Consider the following 26,255-nt stretch of genomic DNA (forward strand, 5'->3'; position numbering starts at 1 on the left):
TTTGGTTCTGTTTTGACCACTAAGAGCTCCTGTTATGCATAAAGCCATGCAAGTAATTATTTTCTGGGACAAGAGTAGAACTTTTGTCCTGTAATTTTTGTTTTGTTTTTGCTTTCAGGGAATTAACTAGATTGATAGTTGGTCTGTAGAGATTTTTAGTATTCTAAGAGAAACTCCCTTTTTTAAATGCTTTGGAATGTCAGTAATATTTCAAAATAGTTTTAATTTGGGGAGCACATTTAGTTGTAATGGCATGTACCATTTTGTTTGAATTGACACAAGCAAGTTGTGAGATCTATGTCAATACATTTATTAACATATATGATATTTCTCATAAAAATGCTTCCCTTTATGCAGATTTTTGTGCTTCAGTAAATAAAAAAAATATATTGGAGGAAAGACGTTCCCTCTCCCAATCCCAGGATTTTGTAAAATTCTGGTAATATAAAGTGTATCACTCCTTGAACAATAGGTATATTCCTAAAGAATTATGTGAAACATGACAAAAACGTCACTGCCTTTCAGGAAGTCTCCTGAAAGAGTAAAACTTACAGTGGCTGGTGGATGAAGTAAAGAATTATCGATAATAATGATGGAGCAGTAAGTAATCTCAGGAGTAAGTAATATGTTTACTCCAGTATCTATGCAGGGACAGAGAATCAACTGAAATTTTGGTAAGTCGTATGGGACTCAGGATCCACAGAATATCGCTTCTGGGGAGAGACTTATGTTCTCAGGGATGTGTGTGCTTCTGCCCTGTTTTTTGTTTTGATAGTGGTTACTCTTTCTCAGAGGCCTCAGGAAGTACCTTTATTCCTTAATTTGTAATGGAACTGTGGAATCTTCAATCTGCAAGTAACCTAGTCTAACAAAATCTCTCGCACCACATCTGCAATGATACATGTGGGATGTTGACTGGTCAGGAGACCAGACAGATCAAATGGACTGATTTCTGGATCCCAATGTGATGAAGAAGGAAGGCTGAGCTGTAGGTTTGTCTAAGATCAGGATTCTAGAGTTTTCTTTCCAGGATTCGTAGAGGGCATAGGGTGTAGCTCTCTAAGATAAGGGAGTTTGACTGAAGGTGAGAAGTTTGTTCTCATTGCAGGTTAATGAGTGTATCTGATAAACTCACAGTATTTCAGGGAAACGCGCCATAGATTCTTTCTATCATATTTGTGTCTCATGAAAACTCTCCTGTAACTCATCTACTTTCCAGATATGGTGTGCATCTGTGTTTATGTGTATGTGTATTTAAACAACTGAGTTTAAATCTCAAGTTGTGTACCCATCTGTCCACTCATTCATTCATCCAACAAATGTTAAGAATGTCTCCTGTGTTCTCGGCACTATGCTGTGGACTGGGGATGTAGCTTGTAAGGAGAGAGACAAAGCCCCTGCAGCTGTGGAACTTATATTTTAGCGAAGGGGGAAAGATAATTAACAGATGAGTAAACAAAGAAAATACCAAATAGTACTAAAAGCCCCCCAAAGACTACAACAGAGTGATGTGAGTTTTTTTTAGGATGCTCTTTTAATGGTGAGCTACATCATATAAGATCATCAGAGAAGGCCTCTGTGCGGAGGTGGTGTTTGAATGACGGGAGAAGACAGCCATGCACATATTCAGGAAAAGAGCCTTCAAAGCAGAGGGGGGATCACATGCAAAGGCCCAATGTGGGAATGGGCTTGGGATGTTTGAGCGCCAGAAAATAAACCAGGGTAGTTAGAATAGACCAGAGAGAAATTAATAGGGATGTGGAATGGGGTCAGATGAAGTTGGAGAGGTAGGTAAGGGTGAAATTACAGAGAGCTGTGTAGGCCCCCCAACCCAGCACAGAGTTCAAACAGACCACGGTTTTGATCTCTACTACTTACTAGCTTTGTGACCTCAGATAAATTTCTTAACTTTTGTGAGCTTCAAGTTTTCTCATTTGTAAATTGGGGATAATTACTGCTTTGCAGAGTTGTTTATAAGGATTAGGATAGTAAATGTAAAGTGAGTTTGTTGTGACTGGCAAAGTACACTGAAGAAGTTGAATGCCAATGATGTTGATGATTGATAAGACAGACCATAAATATCCACCGTTTACTTAACTATGTGTCAAGCATAGTGCTGGACACTCTGTACTTTATTTATTTATTTTTAATTTTTATTCTCACCCAAGAACATTTTTGCATTTATCTTCAGGGAGAGAGTAGGGAGGAGAGAGAGAGAAACATCCATGTGTGAGAGGGACACATCGAGTGGTTGTCACCCACATGACCCCAACTGGGGCCGGGGACAAACCGCAACTGAGGTACGTGCCCTTAGTGGGAACCGAACCCGGAACTCTCTGGTCTGCCGGCTGACGCTCTAACCACTGAGCCAAACTAGCCAGGGCACACTTATTTATATTTAAATCATCAAAACAATTCTGCAAGACAAGGAAACTCACAAAAGTTGTTACTTTTATGGTGAAATAGTCCTAAGTAGCAGATCCTGGATTCAAAATCAAATCTCTATGACTCCAAATCAGTTTCCTCCCACTTTATTAAAGGAGTAAACCAATTATAATGTGTTGGTTAGTTTTGTATGTAAATACAATGTGTGACTGTACATGCTTTTAAAGGAGAGATCAGTCTTTGATATGTAATGAGTGCCTCTTGCCAGTCAGGAACTTGAATACATGTTCACACTCCTCTCAAGGCTTAGAATAATGTCTTGTTCGTCCTAGAAACTCTTATTATGTTCTTTGACTGAATGGAGCTGCATAACATTAATGCTTGCTCATGACATGCTACAACTTTTGAAGAAACCCAAGTAATCTTCAGGTGTTTTGGTTTTTTTTTTCAAGATTCCTGATTTTTTTCCAGAGGACACACATCGTATAGCAGCCTCTTCCTTTGAAAGTGTTTTGCCTTTAATTGTACTAGTTGGAAATGTCAAAATAGCGCATTAACCTACTGAGCTCCAGATGGCTGACTCTTTGTAGTTGTTTTGTTTTGTCTTGTTTTGTTTAAAGGAATGTAGAATGGGCTGCAGAGCCCTCTGACTGATGTCGGATTTGGGGAAATGGTGTTTGTAAATACGCACTTAAAAAAAAATCACAAGTTGTACTTTTTATTCTTTGCTGTACCAATCTTCCCTAAATATATTTGATAAGTTGAAAGACTCATTCATTTTGTGAGCAAGTTTATAAAGACATTACTGATTATCTTTACTACTGAAGGTATTTAATGTCTACATTTACACTGGGTAGTAGAAGAAGGAAATGAAGCCTTTTAGAGATGTGTGTATGTGATGAAGTGTTAGATTATGTTAATTTTGTCTCTGAGAAGTAAGTGACAGGCTAAAATAATAAGCCATCGAATGCAGACCATCAAGTAATGTTATTTTTAGAATAATTATTTTTATGAATCAGGAACGTGTGGTTTCTTATGTTTAAATTTACAGCTTAGGTCTGTCTTTAGAGGTAAGAATGTTACCAGAAGAAATAGTGGATAATCTCTGGAAGTAATGCCATCATATTGAGTAATATTATACTGCTGCTTCTATTGACATAACCTCTAACTCTAACATGATATATATCCCTTTGGAGCCAGAACATTGTTTGAACTTTTATCAAAAACTCTATGAAGACTACATGTTCAAGTACTATGTGCTCAATATTCTTATCAGGTTGTTCTTTCAAGTGAGGCTAGGGTTTTGAGCAAGCAGTATTTTGTGATATTTGATGTATACTATTTGAGAAGTAGAATTGGTTTTCATGCCACATAGATGAATTATTTATCACAAAAAAGCTCGAATAACCTGTAAATCCATCACTACTATAGAAAAATACAAACAAATGTTTGACTTTGTTAGGTAAAAATCAGTTGTCCGAAATGAAAGGAAAAAAGATAAACTTCCAGGTATTCTTAGAGTTCACATATACTAACCTAAACAAAGCATTCCTCTTTGAAACACTAACCAGAACACTTTCCTACTAAAATACTATTTGATCCCAAAGATGTCAGTTTCTTTAACAAAACTGAACACTTAGGGACTAGCTGATTTTGTTGTAAATACATTGTCATTTTTAATGTTGCAATAATTTTTTGGTGGTTAGATCACATAAAGGGAAAATTGAGAGTATTCAGTTGCATATATACAAATTAAAATCTTAACCGTCTCATTCTTATCTATCTATAAAATATTCTGTTTTGTACTTCTGTTCTGCTTTTAAATGTAAACACTGCTCAGATTTTCTTACTTGGCCTTGTCTTCTCACTCTCTGTATGCTTTGTGGAAATCTTGAACACAATTTTATCAGTACGGATATGGAAAAAGTGTTTTTCAGTGTTTAAGCACACAGGCCTCAGAGTCCGACAGATGTGGGATCAAATTCAAGCTCTATCACTTAGTAGAAATGGGCCCCTGCCTAAGTTTTGTAAGCCTCAGTGTCCTGATCTGTAAAAATGCAGATAACATCATCACTTAGCTCAGAGGGCTTCCCTAAACCTGGGAAACATCTTAGTTCCTTCATCTTACCTTGCCCAGCATCCTTATTCACTTACTAGGGGAAATAAGTCTATGTTCTAAAAACACTCAAAAAAATAAAAACACTCTCATCCAGTCTTGTCTAACTACAGTGTTAATGGTTAGCACATCATCATATTCTTCTGTGATGATTTAAAAAGACTAAACAAAGCTATTGCTTCCATTCTGTCCCCCAGCTACTTTTCTACACACCTCTCTGTCCAAGCCATCATTTGCAATACTGATATATTTGTCACCACAGCCTAAGTCCTTCCAGTGCCTTCCTCTTATCTGTGGCAGTTTGTCAAATTTGAGCACACTATAGACCCCCCTTTTAAGGGAAAAGCCTTCTTAAAGACCCCAGTGTTGGCTTAAAATATTTTAATTATACTGTTTAAATATGTGCCAACACAAAATAAGATATAAGCTATGCCAATAATTCTTATATAACTAAAAATATGCATATTAAAGAAAAAGACACAAAACCAATGAAATTTAAATTAACATGATTATAAGGGATAAAGGATGTTTTGCTGAACCTCAATTGCTGTTCACAATGTGAAGATACTACAATACAGGCAGTTTTGAGTCCTCGGTGCCTCTCTGTGACTAGAATGTTGTAGGAAGACCCAGCTGTACCACCGGTTTCCTCTATTTCAACTGTGGTTAAATTTTGATTAGTACAGTATGCTGAAATGTCAGATGGTCTTTATTTGATTAAAATGCCTTGTTTTCATATGAAGGTCATCTCTGTTTTCATTAGCCTGAGATAATGAAAGTCATACTTTCCACTACCAATGTGATTCTAAATGCAAATGTGGATACTGAGATTCAGTGGCAGGACTTGGTTATAATGTCGTTATCCCAATGATCCGGTTTATTATGCCTAGCTTTATATATCATTTTAAGAAATGAAACTTGAGAATTTAAAAATTACCTTACACAACTCAGAGGTCATCAAGAATACATTTAAGTATCCCAGTTTGAGGAAAATTAACACTGACCTCCAGGTTTATTGACCACTAACAAATCCCCAAACATGGTGCCTCAATGTTTATTAATAATTTCTGACAACAGTAAACTTACCTGCTTTGATGACTGTGCTCTCCCCACATTTTGCAGCTTGCCTGACATTCTTCCCCCAAAGAGGATCAGACAGTCCATCTGAAATCCTCCCCTTATCTACTTCTATTATCACTTATCACTGTTACTAATAGTCTGCTTCTTGTCCCTCACCCCCGTCCCAAAGAGTAAGCTCTTTGAAGGCAAGGGTGGTATGTCTTGGCTTATATCTGTACTCCCAGTTCCCGGAACCTCATGGGATCTCAGTACATTTTGAGTGGGAGTATTCTAATAAGAAAAGGACCCCATATGCACAGTAAGAGATGGATACCTTGTCTCTTTGCTCCAGTATTTTGTGAAGAAAGTGAAGTCTACTAATCCATGTATGTGCAGAGATTATGGCAATCAATAATTTTATACTTGCAAAAATGAAAGCTTCTGCTTTAGTGTGTGAATCGTGGCATATTCTGAATCAGGTTCAAAAGGGCAAGACCTTTGAGATCATCTAGCTCAGTGGGTTTAAATCTTTATTTAAACTCAAAGCAGCTAATCTCTAAGGAATCATATGTGGAATAGGAATGTGTGAAGCAGATAAACATGCAGATGTCTTCATTATTGGGGGAGGAGAGGATCTGGAGACTCCCCCATGAGCCTTCCTTTTTTGCACATCCCTACCTCAGCCCCTACACAGCCCAGAAAATACCTTAAGGAACTTTCTGAACACCCAGAATACAGTTTGAAAACAATCTAATCTGTCTAAAGTAGAAACCCTTTCTTGAGCATCTTAGAAAGATAAGCAGCCCACCTCAGTGTCACCTGAATAAGGTGACCAGAAACTAATACTTTGTAACACCAGCATTTCTTTCACTTAGAAAGAAATTATTCGTCCTGGCCGGTTTGGCTCAGCGGTTGGAGCGTTGGCCGGCGGTCTGGAGAGACCCGGGTTCAGTTCCCATTAAGGGCACGTACCTTGGTTGCAGTTTGTCCCCGGCCCTGGTTGGGTTGTGCAGGTGGCAGTCACTCGATGTGTCGCTTTCACGTTGATGTTTCTCTCTCCCTCCCACTCTATCTGAACAAAATATCAAAAATGTCCTCGGGTGAGGATAAAAAAAAGAAAAGAAATAAATTATTCATTAAATGAAAGATAAAAAAATATATGATGGCAGCAAACATTAATTGAGTGCTTATTATTTGCCAGGCACTGTCTTTTATCTGGATTCTTATTTCATCCTTATAACAAACCTGAGGGTAAATATTTTATTATTCCCATTTTGCACATAAGTAACCCGAGGCCTAATAGGTCAACTAAAAACTTGATTAAATTCACACAGCTGGCCCTGGCCGGTTTGGCTCAGCGGTTAGAGCGTCAGCCTGCGGTCCTGAGAGACCCGGGTTCGGTTCCCGCTAGGGGCGCGTACCTCGGTTGCAGTTTGTCCCCGGCCCTGGTCAGTTGTGCGGGTGGCAGCCACTCGATGTGTTCCTTTCACGTTGATGTTTCTCTCTCTCTCTCTCTCCCTCCCACTCTACCTGAACACAAAAAATGGAAAAATGTCCTCGAATGAGGATAAAAAAAAAAAAAAAAATTCACACAGCTGTTGAAAGTAAGGAATATTTCTGAAACTTTTCCTCCTTTTGTCATAATTCTACATTGGGAGCAAATTATGCCCGTTTGAAGATAATTTTGTACGGTCTTCAGAAAGGAACTCTATTGAGGTTCTAGCCTGTTTCTGACATTTGCTAGTTATCTAGTCTCAGACAAGTCATGACTCCTCCATGGCTCAATTTTCACACTGCGGAAAAGAAAAATGGTTTCGGTAATATCTTCCATTGCAGTTTAGATGCAGATGAAAGCATATATAGGAAAAGTTGTAAAAGCTGTTTGTGCTATAGAAATGTAAGGCATTTTTGATATCTAAATCTATGAATCTCATTCAGTGCTGAAGACACACATCCATTTATTTACATGTCAGCTAATCTCAGATCTTTTACTTTTTCTTGTTTTCCTATCCTTTGCATATTTTACTATTGATGCACTATTGAGGCAGGTGAGCAAGGAATTGAATAAAATTCAGTATCTGCATTTTGGCTGATAGCACTTACTAAAATGTTTGGCGGGCTAGAGGTTGGAAAATAATGAGATAATTGTTTGAAAATAATGGGGTAATTTCTTGTTTGGTGGAAGACATTTTTCTTTATTTCATTTACAATTTATAGCTTCATTACCTACTTAAAATGTAGTTTCTATCTAGGTTGTAAAAAACATTTATAATCTGCAAAAGTATTATTAAACTGGCTTTGTTACAGTGTCTAAACTTATTCTGAGAATTGGATCTAAAAATTGGTAAAGCAGGGAGCTGAAACATTATATTTAAATATCTTCATTTTCTTTGCCCAAAATAACAAATCCTGATAAAGATTTCACTGTTGTTTTTATCTTTAACTGGTACAGTGAAGAAATTGGCTATGTAAAATATTGGACATTATTATTGATCAAATTCTGCTCTTTTTCCTCAAGTCATTATTTGCACAGATGAACTTTCTCTATCTAAAATGGTAGCAGGGCCTTGGTCAGTATGGCTCAGTTGGTTGGGTGTCATCCCATGTACCGAAAGGTTGCCGGCTTGATTTCTGGTCAGGGCACATGCCCAGGTTATGGGTTCAGTCCCTGGTCCGGGTATATACCAGAGGCAACCAACTGATGCTTTTCTCTCTCTGTTCTTCTCTCTCTAAAATCAATAAAAATACATTTTAAAAATAAATAAAATGGTAACATGTGTTTTCTTCCTTCATAGGGCAGTAGATAGAGTAACTGTCTTGAGATTACAAAATGAAGGAAACAGGCTACTATAAGGGTCTGTAACTTGCTTTGTTCCATGGGCCTCTTTGGCAGTCTGGTGAACCTATGGGCACCTTCTCAGAATCATGTTTTTAAATGTAAAACATAAGACACATAGGGTTAAAAAGGAAACTAATTATATTAAAATATACTTCTTAAATTATTTTTTTAAAATTGTGACTTCTTCCAGAGAAATAGATCTATTTACACAGAAACCTGTGCACATATATTCATAGCAGTTTTATTCATAATAGACAGACACAGGAAACAAAAATGTGCTCAACAGATGAATGGTTTAAATAATTTTAATATAGCCGCACCATAGCATACTACTCAGCAATAAACAGGAACAAACTAGTGATATGTGCAGTAGCCTTCATGAATCTCCAGGGCATCATGCTAAATGAAAACAGCCCATGCCAAAAGGTTATTACTGCATGATTTCCTACATATGACATTCTTGAAAAGACCAAATATATAGAAATGGCTACTAGATTAGTGGTTGCCAGGGGTGGAGGATTGTGGAAGGGATTTGAGTATGGTTACGAAAGGGCAACATGAGGGATCCTTATGGCTGTGGCACTGTTCAGTATCTTGATTTTGGTAGTTTGATACATGAACCTATATGTGATCAAATTGCATAGACCTAAATGTGCGCATGCACACACACACACACACACACACACAAGTGCAAGTAAAACTAGGGAACTCTGAATAAAATGGGTGAGATTTCTCGGTGTTAAAATTTCAGTTGTGTTATTAAAATGTAGTTTTTCTTAAAAAAGTGTTTTATATTGTTTTTTGTTTTGTTTTTTTTTTAAAGAGAGAGGAAAGGAGAGATAGAAACATCGACGTGAGAGAGAAACATCAATTGGCTGCCTCCTGCACACCTCCTACTGGGGATCGAGCCCGCCACTTGGGCATGTGCCCTGACTGGTACTCAAACCCGGACCTCTCAGTCCTCAGTCCATGGGATGACGCCCAGTCCACTGAGCCACACCGGCCGGACTTGTAATGCAGTTTTAAGCAAGATGCTTCAGTTGGGGGAAACAAAGGATTTTTCTGCATTTTTCTTACAACTGCATGTGTATTTACAGTGATCTCAAAATAAAAAGTTCAATTAAACAATTGAGACAGTAATACGCTTCTTTACAATATTTGTTAAATAATAAGACAAAGTGGCACCTTGTATAACTAAAGAGTAATTTTGAAGAAATGGTGAGCGTACGTGATATTTTGAAAAACTGCCACAAATGTGGTATTTGTGGTATGACAGGAAATATCTGTGACTTTTGTGAGTCACAGTGACTAGGTTGTGGTACTGCTTATACCACTGTGGTCTGTTTTCTACATTCATAATTGAAAGAGATGATGAATTCAAGTCGGCAGTTACTGAAAATAAAGATGCCATTTTCTCCCTTTCAAGTTTACATACTTCCTGAATTGGGACCTAGGGTTCAGAATCCCTGGGTTACTTTCTATCTGTTTACATTTCATTATCTGATATATCTCAAGGGCCTCTGTCAAATAAAAGATAAACAGAATGCATAAGCTTTCTTTTATCAAGTACTGTGGGTGGTGATAAGGGCAAAAAAAAAAAAAAATACTAGCAGTAACACTTTGTTTTAAAGACTTACTTGGTGTCATTCATCCATATGCACATTATTTACCATTGTTGCTTAATACTCGTTTTAAAAGGCAAGTGTGAGTAGATTTTAGGTATGGAATAGACTACATATGTGTTGTGTTTGATATGAAAGAGTAACATATTAGATTGATTGCTTATTATACAGATTGACTAATTTTGAATATCATTAAATATTTTAATTAGTTTTCACTAGCAAATCACTTAACAGTGGTTTAGGTTTTCGTTGTTGACATGTCTGAGGTGTCTGAGAGTATGTAAATCAAATGCGATTGTTTTACAAGAAGTGAAGTTCAGTGTTTTGAGATCAACATTATACTTATTAAAATATCATCCTTTTATTAATGTTAAAAATTAAAATTTGTGTATTTAATTGAGTACTTGGTTATTATGAAGTGTTTTCCTCCATACTTTATAAAGTAGTTTTTTATACTTTATAAATCAAATGTGTTTCATAACAAAAGAAATACCAGTAGGGTGACAGAATTTAAATATATGTTTAGAGTTTCTTTGTGCGCTTGATATTTCTAACAGTACATGTGCTGAAAGAATAATTTAAATATTCTTTCTGTGATGGTTTTAGAGTCTGTAATTTGGGGATGAAATGCTTAATCTGGGTTTTAATATTTAGAAGTTTCAATAAGTAAACAATAAATGATTTCTCTTGGAGAATCTTATACTTAAAAAAATATTTTAGCTAATCACATTTAAATAAACTTAGTCAAATCCTTTGGGACAAATGGTATGTATAACTTGGAGAATTATAATACATCTACATTGCTGTGAATTTTCTTTTCTGTCCGATAATTTAGCATATGTTCTCTGATTTTGCATATTACTTTCAGCCTCTGAAAAGGTCTTAATTTAAAACATTGCATTCTGCAATAGGAAATGACACTATCTGAAGTTGTCTCATGATAGTAATTTTCTGTGTAGGCTTTTATTTTAAAGACCGTGAATTTATAATGTACGATATTTTTCATATAGTTTAAAGAATTTTCACTGTAAATGGCATACAAAATAATTTGAAATGTTGTAATATATTTATTTTAAAATACATTTTGTATTTTCTGGATAAATGATTAACTCTAATCATCTCCCTTTATGTTTTTCTTATATAACTGGAGAGAAATCATTTAGAGTTTAGCATTCAGAGTTGTATAGCCCACCAAATGCACTGCTAATAGAATAAATAGGTAGTTTGACTTGGATCAGGAACTTGTTTGTGTTTCCTTTTCCTACTGGAACCCAAGGAACTGATGATGAGGAAAATAGCATTTTAATTTCCTATGCTTTAAAAGTTTTTGGAGCCTCTCAAAGAACAATACTGTGACCTTTGTAGATATCATTCCAAATTTGTTAATCTCTGACATTGCTTTTTCAGGGAAATGCAATGATAGATAAACTCACATTAAAGTAGCCAAATTAATCTGACTACATTAGAGTTTATAAATCATGGTCAAGAAGAGTAACAATATTACTGTTTTTATGACAGTAATATTGTCCTTTCTCTTTGAAGATGACACCACTGATAGTAATTGCTATTTGTGTACAGGTTATAGTTGAAAAGACCCGTGTGCAAATAGTTATTCCTCATGTCTGCAGTAAGTTACCTTTATAGCTTAGCATTATGAAGCCTTTCTTCAAATTATAAGTAAATATATATTTACATTAAAGAGTGACAGATCATGCTCAGAGTCAACCTAAAATCACAAGTGGTATCTCCACTGCAGACTTAAAGTGTTCCTTTTAAAATATTGCTTGTCTGGTTTTGATGCTAACATTTCATATCATGTTAGGAAAATATTATTATACTGACCAAAATACTTTTTGTTTTTTTGTGTAGTGTCTTAGAATAATACAAGCACAGTCACATTGACAAGTGTCTCCATCCTAATGATTTTCAAATTAAGGAATGGTTTCAAATTAGGAAAGCTTTTTGTTCACCTAGCTTTGGAGTAGCTTGATGTATGCTAATTGCTAACTTTGTCTGCATTATTTTTTAAAGATCAAATGGGCACAGTGGTAATTTTCATTAATCTCATACAGAGCAGCTAATTAAAATTTCCATTATTATCCATCCATTATCTAGTTGTTTCCTTTGTTCAGTATCAGAACATGGTGTTAATAATAAGCCATTCTTGTATTACAGCCCTATTAAATATAGTGAGAATTAGTTTAATCTAGTGAACTGTTTTTTTAGATGATTTCTTTAATATTAGTTGCACTATATTGATTATGCTGAAGATTCTTTGACATTTTGTAATAGAGATTTCAGAATTAAATACTTGTTGCTTTAATTTTTAAATTCAATATTGGGGAAAAGTGATACATATACTAGGAAAAGAAGTAACTCGAGGATCAGAATATTAGTGTTTTATTCTCGCAACCTTACTAATGATGTGAACTTGGGAAATCACCGTGATTCTCTTTTTCTGTAATGAGGTAATATTAGAATATTATTATTCGAATAGCTGATGTTTAAGGGCCAGTCCAGTCTTTACATGCTATCATGTTTTCATAATTATCAAATATGAACTTATGTTACAACCCCTAAGTTCTTCAGAGCTTGATAAAATGCATTTGTTCTATAAGGCTATATATTTTTTTTCTTGCTCCATTAGATCATTTGTCCCACTCCTTATAATCACAGATTATCCTAAACGACATAATTCAAATGTGTTTCTAAAACTTGATGGAGGGGTAAATCCCGATGTGATGGGCTGGCCCAGTTGTTCCATAACTAGCATCTCAGCCACAGCCATATGGAAACAGGGAACTAACATCTGAGCAGCTTACTCTGTAAGACAACACATACGAAATGCCTGTTTTAGGCACCTTATATGTGTTGTCGTACTTAATCCTCATAACAAACATGAGGGGATTGTAGCATAGGTGAGCAAACAGGTTTAAAGAGATTAGTTCAATAGCCTGCTCAAAGATTACCTGGAAGGTAAGTGAGGGGGCCATGATTCTAACCCAGTGGCAGTTTGAGTGGTCCCCAGCATGCCATCATACACTATCTCAATTTACCTGTTCTGTACTAGCATCTCTGAATATATTGTATTGGAACTGCTCAGAACTGTAATATTCTGAAACAAAACTAAACTGAGTTTGGAAACTTCCATGTATTGAAACTCATCAGTCACTCATTCATTTGTTTATTCTCCTTCCATCCATACATCCATTCATCCATTTATTCAAAAAATATGTATTGAGTAACTACTATATGCCAAGCCAGTCTGGAGATACAGTGATGAAAAAGGTAGGCAAGATAATCTGCCTCATAGAGCTTATGTTTTATTGAAGAAGACACCATAAACAAAGAAAGTGCTACACAAGATAAACTTATATAAAGCTAATACAATGGTGTTGTGATGATAATTGGTCTTGGGCTGAAACTTAAATGATGAGAGCCAGCAATGGAGCAGTCGGGGTCAGAGTCTTTCAGGCAGAGAAAACAGCAAACACTAAGGTTATTCTACAGGAATAAGCTTTATATAAAAGCCTCCAGGGGATCAGTAGAGCCTTCTTATCCATTAATTAAGAAAAAAGTTTGAGGATCATATGAAAGGGGGTATGTGGCAGTAAACTTGTACAGTTTTATGCTATAAATGTTTACCTGCAGAATTCCTTGTGGATTGGTAGCCATAAGAGGTGGATAAATAATTACTGAAATGTGGAAGTGATTTCATGGTGATGGTTTTACTTACTGTGCCATGTATGTGGTGATTTATCTAGTAGACTTCTTGAACATCTGTGTATCCTAACAAAGCAAGAAAAAGCAGTTCAGTGGCAATACACAAAATATGGGTGCTTGAAGGATGAAATTTTGTTCTTCTGTAATTGTTATGGACATGCTCAGTAACAGCACATTTTCATTGATGTTCAACGAAATTCAGTCACTGTGTTAGGTGCTTGACATACATGGACTTCTCAGTTTAGAAGAGAGACAGACACAGATAATGACCTCTGCCCCAATGTCTTAAGTGCTATAGGAGCGACAGTGCCATAGTGCTAGAAGGGAATAGAGTTTCCATACATAAGACTTTGTCAGCCTTGAAATGTTTACTATTTCATGGAATTTTTAAAAATTCAGACATTAGGCATGATTGACAATTTCTATATTGAGAAAGTATTCTCAATAAAAAGGCAATAATATGAAACCCTAGGGAATCCATTTCTCATTATTTTGTTTGTTTGTTTGTTTTTTATCCTCACCCGAGGATATTTTTGCATTTATCTTCAGATAGAGCAGGAGGGAGAGAGGGAGGAAAAGACAGAGAAACACTGATGTGTAAGAGGCACATCAAGTGGTTGCCACCCACACGACCCCAACCGGGGTCGGGGACAAACTGCAACCAAGGTATGTGCCCTTAGCGGGAACTGAACCCGGGACTCTCTGATCCGCGGGCCGAGGCTCTAACCACTGAGCCAAACCAGCCAGGGCGCATTTCTCACTATTAACACGTTGTTGTTTTTAAAATTCTCTAATGATATGACTTCTACCAAATGAGAAAAAAATTTGCTTTCCTTATTGTAGTTTAGATACTTAGCAGAACGCAGTGTAATTTGTATGAACTTAGAAAATAGGAATAAAACTAGAGTTTTCATTCAGAGGGCTATGCTTGTAATATAGGAAAGAGGCAGTTATGATTATGTGTGTCTAGAAAGTAAAACTATGAGTTATTAGTACAATGAGTGTGTTGATGATATTTTCCTCCCAGCCTTTTCCCCAAACTACTCACAGAGTTATGGCAAGGTGATAAAGCTAAAGAGCTGTGATATGATAATGAGTTCTAGAAATAAAATAACGACACTTATATTGGAAATTAAGCTAAAGACTAGTCACTATCAGATAAATGCATTTAATAACTTTTTAAAGATTCATCTACAACACGAGAGTAACAAAGTTAGAAAAAAATAGTTGGGAATTGATTAATGTTTTAGACTAATTTGATTAACGTTCTAATTGGAGACTATTGTTTTACATTTTAATAACCATTTTCACTTGTTTGTTGAGATAGACTGATACTCTGGTATTTCAGTAAATGTGGGTAATGTATAATGTCTTATATTAAATTTCATTCACTGTATTTTGTGAAATAGAATGTAAATATCTTAGGAAAATTAATGATTGCTAAATGTTCATCCTGTGGGTTAAGGACCAGCTAATGTTAATCCTAATGCCTGGATTATAAATTTAAGCATTCCTGTCGGAGATACTTTATGCTACTCAAGTCCATATTCTATTCAGGTCATGATCACCAGCAGTGTAATTTTCTTTTAAATGAGGCTGAGGAGAGTGTTGAGATATACACAACATGATTTTACCACATCAATTCTATGACCATGAATTTTTAAGTGCCTAGCACTCTGCACACATTTTTATACAGTACACTCCTAACATATCCTGTGTATTATTTTATTTTAAAAGATTTACAAAATACCTGTTGTTTATCTTAAATGATATCTTTTCTTCCCCCCATAGGGAGGGCTGAAAAACAGCAAACATGAATGCACCCTGTCTTCGCAAGAATATGTTCATGAATTACGATCTGGTATTTCAGATGAGAAACTTCTTAACTGCCTAGAATCTCTGAGGGTTTCTTTAACCAGCAATCCTGTCAGGTAGGTGGTTCTTATTTGTTTTGGTATGAGTCATATAATTTGTACTGTATATAATTGTTGGGAATATAATCAGTCACATCTTATGAACCTCAAGGTTTTCTGACCAGAAATCTGATGTTAGCTAATTAAACAGCAATGTCTGATTATGAGGTTGCAAGCATTTAAAAAATGTAGTTAATCTAATCTCTAATAATGTACAATTTTAAGAATACAAGTATTACTTGGATGTTTAATTCCTCTTTGATTATATAATCATAGATCCAGAAGTTAAATATGCACATTTATATGGAAATCTGTGTACTAATTATTATTATATATTTATTTGTAAAACAAATTCAGTATATTGGCTCTATGATATTATTCCTTTTTTAATTTGAGAAGTAAATAAAATTTTACATTCTACAAGTTTTAGATATACTACTCACACATTTCTGTAATTTGAGATAGCAAAATTTAATTATTTTAACCAATAAAAGAAATACGTAAGTATTAATAAACTCTTTAAAATTGTTAAAAAGGATATTTAATCAAGTTTCTTGCCAATGGTGTATTCCAGTAACTAATGTACATATATTAACCATAAAATGTCTTTAAATTAATTACAACAAAATGAAAATATTTTTATAAGGAAAATAGATTTTCAGTGTAATAGAAAATATTTTGGGATCTCCTTACACAATCACTAGACAGACTCTGAAGTTCAGAAATGAATGCATAAGAGTATATAGAAATTGTATTTTTATTTTATTCATGTTTTTCTTAATATATAAGGCGGTCACATTTTGTACTTCTCTGACCTAGCCATAGAGCCTTGAAAGTCATTTAGAGCTTAGTCGTTCTGTTCGGATTTATGTGTATATTGAAATATACTACAGTTGACATTTGAACAACATGGGGGGTAGGGGTGCCCACCACTAGTCTACTTGAAAATTGGCTTATAATTGAAGTTAGCCCTCTGCATAACATGGATTCCCAGTGCCAGGTGACCCTGGAACAGGGCAGGTTTGAACTGCACGGGTATATGTGAACCTGCATTGTTCCAGGGTCAACTTTAGTTATTTATTTTCTTTATTGATTTTAGAGAGAGGAAGGGAGAGGGAGAGAGAGAGAAACATTGATGAGAGAGAACATCGACTGGCCGCCTCCTGCACGCCCCCCACTGGGGATCGGGCCCACAACCTGGGCATGTGCCCTGACTGGGAATCAGACCAGTGACCTCTTGGTGCCTGGGGCAACGCTCAACCACTGAGCCACACCGGCGGGGCTCAACTAGATTTATTTCTATGTAGAATGCATTTGCTGGAAAAACTGGAAAACTATAATTCTACAATACAACATTTAAAAAGAAAGTGATAGGATGTAACTTACATTTCAGTATAATCATTCAAAGGTGGCTATCTTGCAGTGTCTTCCAGAATGCCCCTGGTTGTAATGATTTGAACAGGATGTGAGTTCTTTGAGAACAGTGACCATGGTAGGGATCCCCTGCACACCGCGACATCCCGGTCACCCCGCCGTTCCCCACCCGGTGCTCCTAGTTGCCCCTCTGCCCCCAGCCCCTTTCAGCCCCCAGGCCCCCTCAGCCCCCAGGCCCCCTCATGCCTCTAGCCCCCCACATACCCCTAGCCCCCCTCAGCCCCTATGCCCCCTCAGCCCCTATGCCCCCTCAGCCCCTACGCCCCCTCAGCCCCTAGCCCCCCTCAGCCCCTATGCCCCCCTCAGCCCCTAGCCCCCCTCAGCCCCTAGCCCCCCACATACACCTAGCCCCCCTCATGCCCCTAGCCCCCCTCAGCCCCCAGGCCCCCTCAGCCCCTACGCCCCCTCAGCCCCTAGCCCCCCTCAGCCCCTATGCCCCCCTCAGCCCCTAGCCCCCCTCAGCCCCTAGCCCCCCACATACACCTAGCCCCCCTCATGCCCCTAGCCCCCCTCAGCCCCCAGGCCCCCTCAGCCCCTACGCCCCCCTCAGCCCCTAGCCCCCCACATACACCTAGCCCCCCCGCCCCTAGCCCCCCCCCGCCCCTACGCCCCCCGCCCCCCCCGCCCCTCGCCCCCCCCGCCCCTAGGCCCCCCCACCCCTAGGCCCCCCTCCTCCCCTAGGCCCCCCTCAGCCCCTCGCCCCCCCTCATGCCCCTCGCCCCCCTCAGCCCCTCGCTCCCCTCGCCCCCCTCGGCCCCTGCCGCCTCCTTCCCCATGTAACCTACAGCGCCCGCCACACTGCACCAGTGGGTTCCGACGTTTCCTTTGAAGGATTAACTGACTGAGTGACTGAAGAAATGACTCTTTAAGAAGCGACAGTAGAAGTATGCTTATGGTTGAAGAGATTTGAACAAAGAATTGAGTCCTTGTAGGGCAGTGACCATGGTGGTGGCTGTCCCCTGATCCCGCCCCGCCTCCCTCAAGTCCGCGTCCCCTCACGGAACCGCAGCGCTCCGCCGCAGTGCGCTCACGTGTCTGGAAGTTTCTGTGGAGTGGTCACTGCGCCGTGAGGGCGTGAATTGCTCTGTAAGGAGTGACTGTGGTAGAAGTTGTGAGATTTCGGAATGAAGGGGGTCGGGGGAAGCGAGCAAAAATGCTTTTTTAATTGACGGCCGGCAAGGCCCGAAATTATACGCGGGACTTTTAAAATGTAGCCCGCTTTCAAAGGATGATGGGATCGGGCGAAAAGCTGGCAGGCCCTGACTGGCTAGAGGCCGCTGCGTTCTGGCCGCTGATTGGCTCCGTGGGGAACGTGGGGGGGCGTCCGTGTGCAGAAGCCGCATTTGGTGGAGGTGCTCGGTAGAGGCAGGCGCTCGCTCGAGGAACTCGCGGACCAGAGCCCAGGCCCACTCCCCGTGTGCTGTCGTTGAGATGAGTAAGGATGGGGTTGGGAGCCGTAGCGGCAGCTCTGCCGCGGGTGGAGCCAGTGGCAGCGATGATGGACCCCCTCAGGGGGCCGCAGCTCCTGTTCTGAGGGCGCCGAGAGCCAGGCCTCGAATCCAGAGCGTTATACCTTGCTGTGTGAACCAGCTGCTCACGGCCGCTCTGGTCGACGATGTTTTCAAGGTTAGGGGAATAGCGGTTTCCCAGGTCTCGATCGTGGGCCTCATTAGGAAGGCCGAGAGCGCGCCGAACTACATTCTGTACAAGATTGACGATATGACCACCAAGCCTATCGACGCCCGCCACTGGCTCGGCAGAGGCAGAGCGAAGCAGGAGCTGAGTCCGTGTCCCGTGGGAGTGTATGCCAAAGTGTTCGGTGTCCTCAGAGGTTCTGAGGCGGTGAAGATCCTTGAGGTATTGCAGATCCGCGTCCTGGAAGACATGAACGAGTTCACCTCCCATATTCTGGAAACGGTCAATGCGCACATGATGCTGGCTAAAGCCCAGGAAGCGGCCTGTGGGCCGAGTGCACCTGCTGCCCCATCCGAGGTGGATCAGGCCACAGGGTATGGCGAGGCCCACCCCAAGTTTATCCAGGAGAAAGCCCTGCGTTTGATTCACGAGTGTCCTCGACAGGAAGGCAAGAGCATTCGAGAGCTCCAGATGGAGCTTGGCAGCCTGAGCATCAAGGCCATCAAGGAAGTCCTAGAATATCTGATGGTCGAGGGCCACATCTACCCCACTGTGGATGGAGAGCATTTTAAATCTGCTGATTGAAGCGGCAAAATTTTTCGTTTTCCGAAGACCCCCGTCGCCAGATGGGATTGAGTTTGACTTGTTGACTTTTAGGAAGTAGGTTACTTTTTCAACAAAAATCTTAACTGGCATCCCTTTGGAACCTCACTGCTCTTCCAACTGCTTTGAACTTCACTGTTTTTCTTACTATATTTAAAGCTCAGAGGGAGATCGCGATGGATAAATTGATTGGACTTTTGTAGGATTTACCAGCAAGCAAATGAAAACGCAACTGAATGCATTTGAGGGGGGAAAGGTATGGAAAAAATTGAAAATTATTGTTTAGTGGCATGGGAGCTTCTTTTTGAAATAGCAGTGTATTAGGAGACAATAGATGCAGTCATGGAGCCAGCTGAGAGAACAAAAAAATAAATAAAATTCTGTTGTTTTTACATTAGACTTATTTTCCATGTTTGAATCCAGCTTATTATAGTCATTGTTATTGCTTGCTAAATATAGTAATCGATTAATTCAAATGTGCTGAAGATAACAATCTGTGAATTCAAGTGCTCAGTTCAAGTGTTTATTGAATGATTTACATTTATTACCATAGGTTTATTTTTTAAAAATAAGATTATACTGTGTTTAAATAACAGGATCATCTTTCAGTGCTTATTTTTTAAAAAGTGATCATTTAATGGATATTTCAAATAAGATGTGGTGATATTTGGATTAAATTACAATCTGTTGTAGTTATACGGTACATTGATGCCTGACTTTCTGTAATTTTGATGTTCTAAATAGTCCTAAATGCTCTGTGTTATACATAACAAGGTTTTATTCTTATAGGTTAGGCAAACAAAGAAAATGGAATTATAGAACTATTAAGCTTAGTAAGTTTAACTGAAATTTATTTGAATGTTTTTATTAAAATGCTTCTGTAAAATCTTTATTGTGTGTTTTTTTCTAAATATGCTTGAAAAAACCTTTTGTTCTATTTTTGAGGAATAATAATTTTCATTATCCAGAATAATTTTTCTCATCTCTATATAATACCAATAACATGTTATATCCTTGTTTTAATAATACATTTGACTATGTGGGACTTTAAAAAAATTGAAAGAAGTAAGCCCTGAATAATACTTATACTAAAAATGGTATCTTCCAAGTTGCTAATTTTATTACATGAGAGAAAAAAATATTAAAAGTATATAGTCATTCAGACAGGTAGAAGAATAAAACATCATTTGTCTTATTTGGATTACAAAAGAAGGTGCAACATAGAGAAAAATCCCTTAAATGTGCCATTGCCAGTAATCCATACTGTCAGGAAAATTATCAGAATATGGCCTCTCCTTGTCAGCCTTTACATAACATCACCAATTCTCACTTCAGCATTCTGAGGCATAAACTTCACTTTTCTTCCCCTGAAAAGCAAAGAATTCATAAATGACACCCTTTTGAAAAACCACCAATGGTTAACATACTATAAACCTGCTTTTATACTCTGTTGATAAAGCTTGCCTGCCTTGGGGAAAATCATACTGGGAGAGAGGCAATAAGGGGCATATTTCTTCCCCAGAATCTGAGTGCCGAAAGAAATAGTCTAGGAGACATAATGTTCTTTTGTGATATCACTTAAGAAAATGCTGGAACCCCGAGATTAAAATCTGATATTTTTATGATTTTATAGTCACTCTCATAATGGTCCAAGTTTATTCAACTGGCCATTGAATGAATGGGTAGCCACTTTTTTCTCCTACTCTAGAAATATTCATCTGGAACTAGGAAATGGCAACCAACAAAAGGTTTTTGGGGCTGCCTCTGTGCCTGGAAACTGATGTTGCGCTATGTACACCTGAATTTAAGGCCTAGGACCACCCCCTCTTCCTCCCCATCCTCTGAGGGGAACTGGCCATCTGTGTTCTTTGGAGATATTAGGTTTGTTCATTATCCCAGTACCACCCCCCGCCCCCCATTCTTCCGAATGGAATCATGTGCCTTAGTGGGGTTCTGCTGCAGGTAAGGGACTGCAGTGGAAAATAGTAAGTAGGGCTAACTATAATGTGAGTTGAAATCAACACGTTTTTAGGCAGAATATAATTGCTAGAATATCTTATATATGCACATTTGGTGCATGTTAGGGATAGAAGATTTTAAAAAATTCATTTTAAACCATCCACCTGGCGTGTATACTTTTCTTTAAATTTTGTTTAGATGGTGAATGACTTGGCCTATGCTTTCCTTCCTCTCCAGACCTGCTCTGTATATGAGCCCACCTTTGAAGATAAGATACAAATGCTGGGGAAATACTATCAACTATTTTCAACAGGGACATTTAAGCCTAAGGAATCTGAAGAACAATTGATGATTATAGTCTACTTGGGGTTGTTTTCCTATGGCTGATAGGCATATGAAATATATGCATTTATATTGAGGTTAATTCTAAATTAGCTGAATAAATAAATTTGAAAATGTTTTCAACTCAAAGCTAATATTTCTGTTGTCATAAGTGTTAGTAATTGTTTTATTACATTTACCTGATAAATTTAGATTTAGATTTTGAGTGTAATCTGAGAAACAAATTTAAAAAAAAATTTCAGTCTACTTTTTATTATGATGTATCAGAAAAGGTAACCACCAATAATTATTTCCATTCATTAAACCTTTAGTGAGCACCTACTATATGCATTTAAGTGTTAACTTTAATTTTAATACGCTTAACTTCAATTGGTTTCTAAAACGGTTATTGAAATAACAATAATTGGATAATATTAAAATAATAATTAACATTTTAACATTTACATAGTACTTATCTTCTAGGCACTGTTTTAAGTGTTTGTGTGTGTGTGTGTCCATCCCTCTTATTGATGCCTAGATTTATATTCCCAGCTCAGACCTCCCTTAAAATTCAAACTCTGATGAAATGCTTTCCTGGATATCCTAAAGACATCTTTAAAAACATTACAAAAATAATAACAAGGAACACTGTAGAACATTTACTGCCCCCCAGGAAATGTCCTAAGAACTTAAAATATACACACCCAACCAGGTTGTCTTTATTATTGGTAGTATTAGTATTGTTCTTATGTTATAGATGAGAAAATTGAGGTTCAGAAAGGTTAGATAATTTTCTCCATTTTAATGTTACATGGCTAGTAAATGTCAGAGCTAAGATTGCAACTCAGTGTGTCTTCAGAGTCTGGGCCCTTAACCTCTTTTCTATACTACCTCACAATAAGGAACACCTTTCAAAATATCCTCCTTTTACTCATGGCCCATACTACATATTTTGACAGTATTTCTTTCACTAAAATGTACCTGACTTCAATAAAAAAAAAAATACCCATTATGAAATCTTCCAGCAAAAAGTATGAAGAATATAAAACTAGGTGTGAACTCATTTACCAGTTTAATAAACAAAACTTTATATTGTTGTTGTAGCAAATTTAGCCATGTAACCCAGATTAATTTTAATGATGCTAGGATACCTCTTGAGCCTGTCTTTTCACTGATTAAAAATTATCTGACAGTCTCTATGTTCTATAAACCAATGCATTCATTTTTTGAAGTATATTATCTTAAGAATATATATCATTGCATTGAAAAGTCTCTTTTTCTGATGACCACACGGCTCTGTATAGTGAAATTTGGGGCTTTTTTGCCCCATCCACTATGGATGATACCTGTAATAATTCAAATGCCATCCATATAATATTTATTTCAAGTTATTACTGCATGAAAAATTAAGAAAACATTTTCTCTTTTTTTAAAACTATTATACTGTTAAGAATTTATTTTCTTTGGTAATACCTAAAGTTGGAGTAGTTCAATGAATAGCACCTAATGTTACGTGTTTTTTGTTTTGTTATTCTAAATCCTCACCTTAGGATATTTTTCCATTTATCTTCAGGTAGATTAGGAGAGAGAGACACACATCGACTGGTTGCCTCCCGCACAACCCCACCAGGGCCAGGGCCTGAACCATAACTGAGGTATGTGCCCTTGGCTGAAATTGAACCTCTGACTCTTTGGTCTGTGGGCCCACGCTTTAACTCCTGAGCCAAACCAGCCAGGGCTGTGGTGTGTTTTTACATAGCAGAAGGATATCCCATAAAGAAGTAACAAAAATAATTATTCTTGTCCATATGGTGCTAATATTCTAGTAAGAGAAGTCAGATAAATTAAAAAAATATATACATAATATGTCAGGTTGAGATTTGTGCTGGGGAGGGGAAGTTGCTATTTTATGTCATATGGTTAGTGCAGGCCTCCCTGCCTCGACTGATATTTGACAGAGGTCTGAAGGAAGTGTGGGAATGAGCTATGTCGTCCACTGGAAGAGGGACATTGTTAGAATCAGGAAACAGCAAGAGCAGATGCTTGCCTTGTTTCACGAATGTCAAAGGGGCCAGTGTAGCTGGAGGCAGAGAATGTAGAGTCTTGGGAGCCATTGGAAGGACTTTGGCTTTTACTAGGAGAAAGCTGGGAAGCTGTTAGAGAGTTTTAAGGCGAGTAGTGGTTTGACCTGACCTAGATTAAAAAAGGATAACTCTGAGTCGAAACAGGGAGCTAGAAATCGCACAGGAATTCCAGGGACATTTGTAAAGCTGTGCCTCATGGAGGCTGATATAGAAGGTCATTTGACGTCCCAAGATAGTCCTAGAACCTGATTATTTTTGTCATGAGCCTCCCTTAGGTCAGCAGCAGAAATTCATGGAGCATCATCCCGATTAGTCCCATTGTCAGTGTCCTTTTCTGATATTAACTGCCTGGCCTTCTCTATATTGCCCAGGTGAGATTCCTAATGGGGTGACTCTGGTCCCCATTTGGTTTTGCTTGGGCAAAGCTTTTCATGCCAGGCCACCTCAGTCTGCAGACCAGCATAAGTGCTTACCATCTCTGATTAAGTCAGACTTGCCTTTGGTGAGGGAGAGGGTGGCAGGCTGATGTGGTCCAGAATTTGTTCACCTTGGACTGTTCCCTTAGAAGATGACTTTGGGGAGTGTTCCCCTAAGAAGGGGATATGAGCTTGTCAGGCACCAGCTGACACAGGAACTTGAATAAGATGAGAAGGAAAGTTATTGTATGGCAATATCCTGAAGGCCAAGGGTTATTTTATTTATCTTGTAAATTTAGCATTTAGCATTATTCCTTGTGGCATTACAAATTAAGTGAATGAGAAAAAGTAACACACTGCTACTACGTAGTGCCTCTAGTATTATGTGTGGGTTTTGGAAAGAAAAGAACAAGGAGCATCTAGTGTTCTCATATTTCCTTTGAGTGTCCTGAGAATTCTTAACCGAAGTCTAGTAAGCCACCTCTAAGCAGTGGACTTTTATCTACCATTAGACTCTGGTCCAAAAATCTTTCTTCCTGATAAGGTTCTCCTCAACCTACCCCTCAAAAAACCCGAAAAATGATGGTAGGATTTGTGTCTACATCACATGGTTAAATAAGTTCTGGAAGTGCAGTGCATCTTTCCCTCTTGGGAACTCACAGTGAGCATTAGCATTGTTGTTTTTTAAGCCTTTAAAAGTCCTACAGGAAAGAAACTTTACCTTTATCAACCCAGAGTTTCCAAATTAAAACAAAAAACTTATTCCTTAGAAATGCTTATAACCATTTCATAATCCAAACCACACCTATTTCCATCAGATGTTAAACCACCAACCTATACAATCTTGTTATTTAACTACCCCCTGCTTTAAAATCTCCCTCACAGAAACCAAAAAATAAGTAATCAAACCAACATGGCAAACAACTAGTCTTCCTTTTGGACAGAAGCAAAAACGCAAACGAGCAATGAAACAACAACAAAAAATCAGAAAAGGAAGAAACCAGTGCAAGAATAAACCCAAGAATGAGAGTCATTTGTATAACAAGAAGGGAATTACACAGAAAAGAAGGGAAAGGAAAATAGTCTATAAAAGGATAAATCACCTTGAATATGTAGGGTCTTATATAAAAGTAAATAATTCTTGAAATTCAACAGGAAATCATTTAATACTGTTTTAGTTTCCTAGTACTTTCTTAACAGTTACCGAAAACTGGGTAACTTAAAAACAGAAATGTATTCTCTCACAGTTCAGGTGGCCAGAAGGATTTGGCAGGACGGTCCCTCCTAAGGCTCTAGGGAAGGATCTTTCCTTACTTCTTCCAGCTTCTGGAATTCTTTGGCTTGTGGCAGTGTAATTTCACACCTGTCTCCCTTGTTATATCTCCTTCTCTGTGTCTCTGTGTGTCTTTTCTGTGTCTAGCATAAGAATACTGTAACTGGATTTAATCCCCCCCCCCTTAATTACTTCTGCAAATACCCTATTTCCAAATATGGTGATATTTTGAGTTCTAGATAGATGATAGTCAACCCACTACAATCATGCATAGGACAGTTATCCTTAAAACCCTTGAAATAACAAAATTAAGCTAAATTCTGTCTAGGTAAAAACATTAACTAGTTCAGGAAATCCAAAAAACTAGAAGTAGGTACTACTTCTAGATCTCTTTTTATGTATAAATATTCTTTTTTTCTTTTTTGATTTTAAAGCGAGAGGAAGGCAGAAGGAGAGAGAGATAGAAGCATCAATAAGAGAGAACATTGATTGGCCGCCTCCTGCATGCCCCCCACTGGGAGTCAGGCCCACAACCTGGGCATGTGTCCTGACCGGGAATCAAACCAGCGACCTCTTGGTGCATGGGTCGATGCTCAACCACTGAGCCATACTGGCCGGCCTATGTATAATTATTTTTAATAAAATTAAATTTGGTTGGCCTCATTTCATTTATAAAGAAAAATTTTCTGAAGTACTAAATTCTGAGAGACAGCAGAAGATAAAATAGTCACACTAGAATGGCCAGTCATGAAACCTGACTTCTAGTCTTAGATCTCTCACTCTCGGTGACCTTTGTCCAATCAGCTGGTGGCCTCATTGGGCTGCAGTTTCACCATATGTAAGTGAAATGGGAGCTTGCCAGCTCTAAAATTT

The 26,255-nt window shown here is 38.1% G+C and overlaps 2 protein-coding genes across 2 annotated transcripts in view; both read left to right on the plus strand.

Moving 5' to 3' along the window:
• The window catches only part of DIAPH2 (diaphanous related formin 2), a 924,489-nt gene that overhangs the window by 171,382 nt on the left and 726,852 nt on the right, over positions 1–26,255 (plus strand). The window contains exon 5 of the mRNA XM_036270453.1: positions 15,536–15,675. Within this exon, the coding sequence (XP_036126346.1) occupies positions 15,536–15,675 (140 nt within the window). The remainder of the gene's footprint in view (positions 1–15,535; positions 15,676–26,255) is intronic.
• RPA4 (replication protein A4) lies at positions 17,913–19,685 on the plus strand. Its single transcript, XM_036270452.1, has one exon. It carries the CDS (start codon positions 18,523–18,525, stop codon positions 19,309–19,311), a length of 789 nt encoding a protein of 262 aa, XP_036126345.1. The 5' UTR covers positions 17,913–18,522; the 3' UTR covers positions 19,312–19,685.

This window comes from Molossus molossus, unplaced genomic scaffold (genome assembly GCF_014108415.1).
Source record: "Molossus molossus isolate mMolMol1 unplaced genomic scaffold, mMolMol1.p scaffold_m16_p_2, whole genome shotgun sequence".
Lineage (NCBI taxonomy): Eukaryota > Metazoa > Chordata > Mammalia > Chiroptera > Molossidae > Molossus > Molossus molossus.

What these genes read in the sequence shown, in the direction of transcription:
- RPA4 (XM_036270452.1), top strand. Translation starts at nt 18,523, where the DNA reads ATGAGTAAGGATGGGGTTGGGAGCCGTAGCGGCAGCTCTGCCGCGGGT.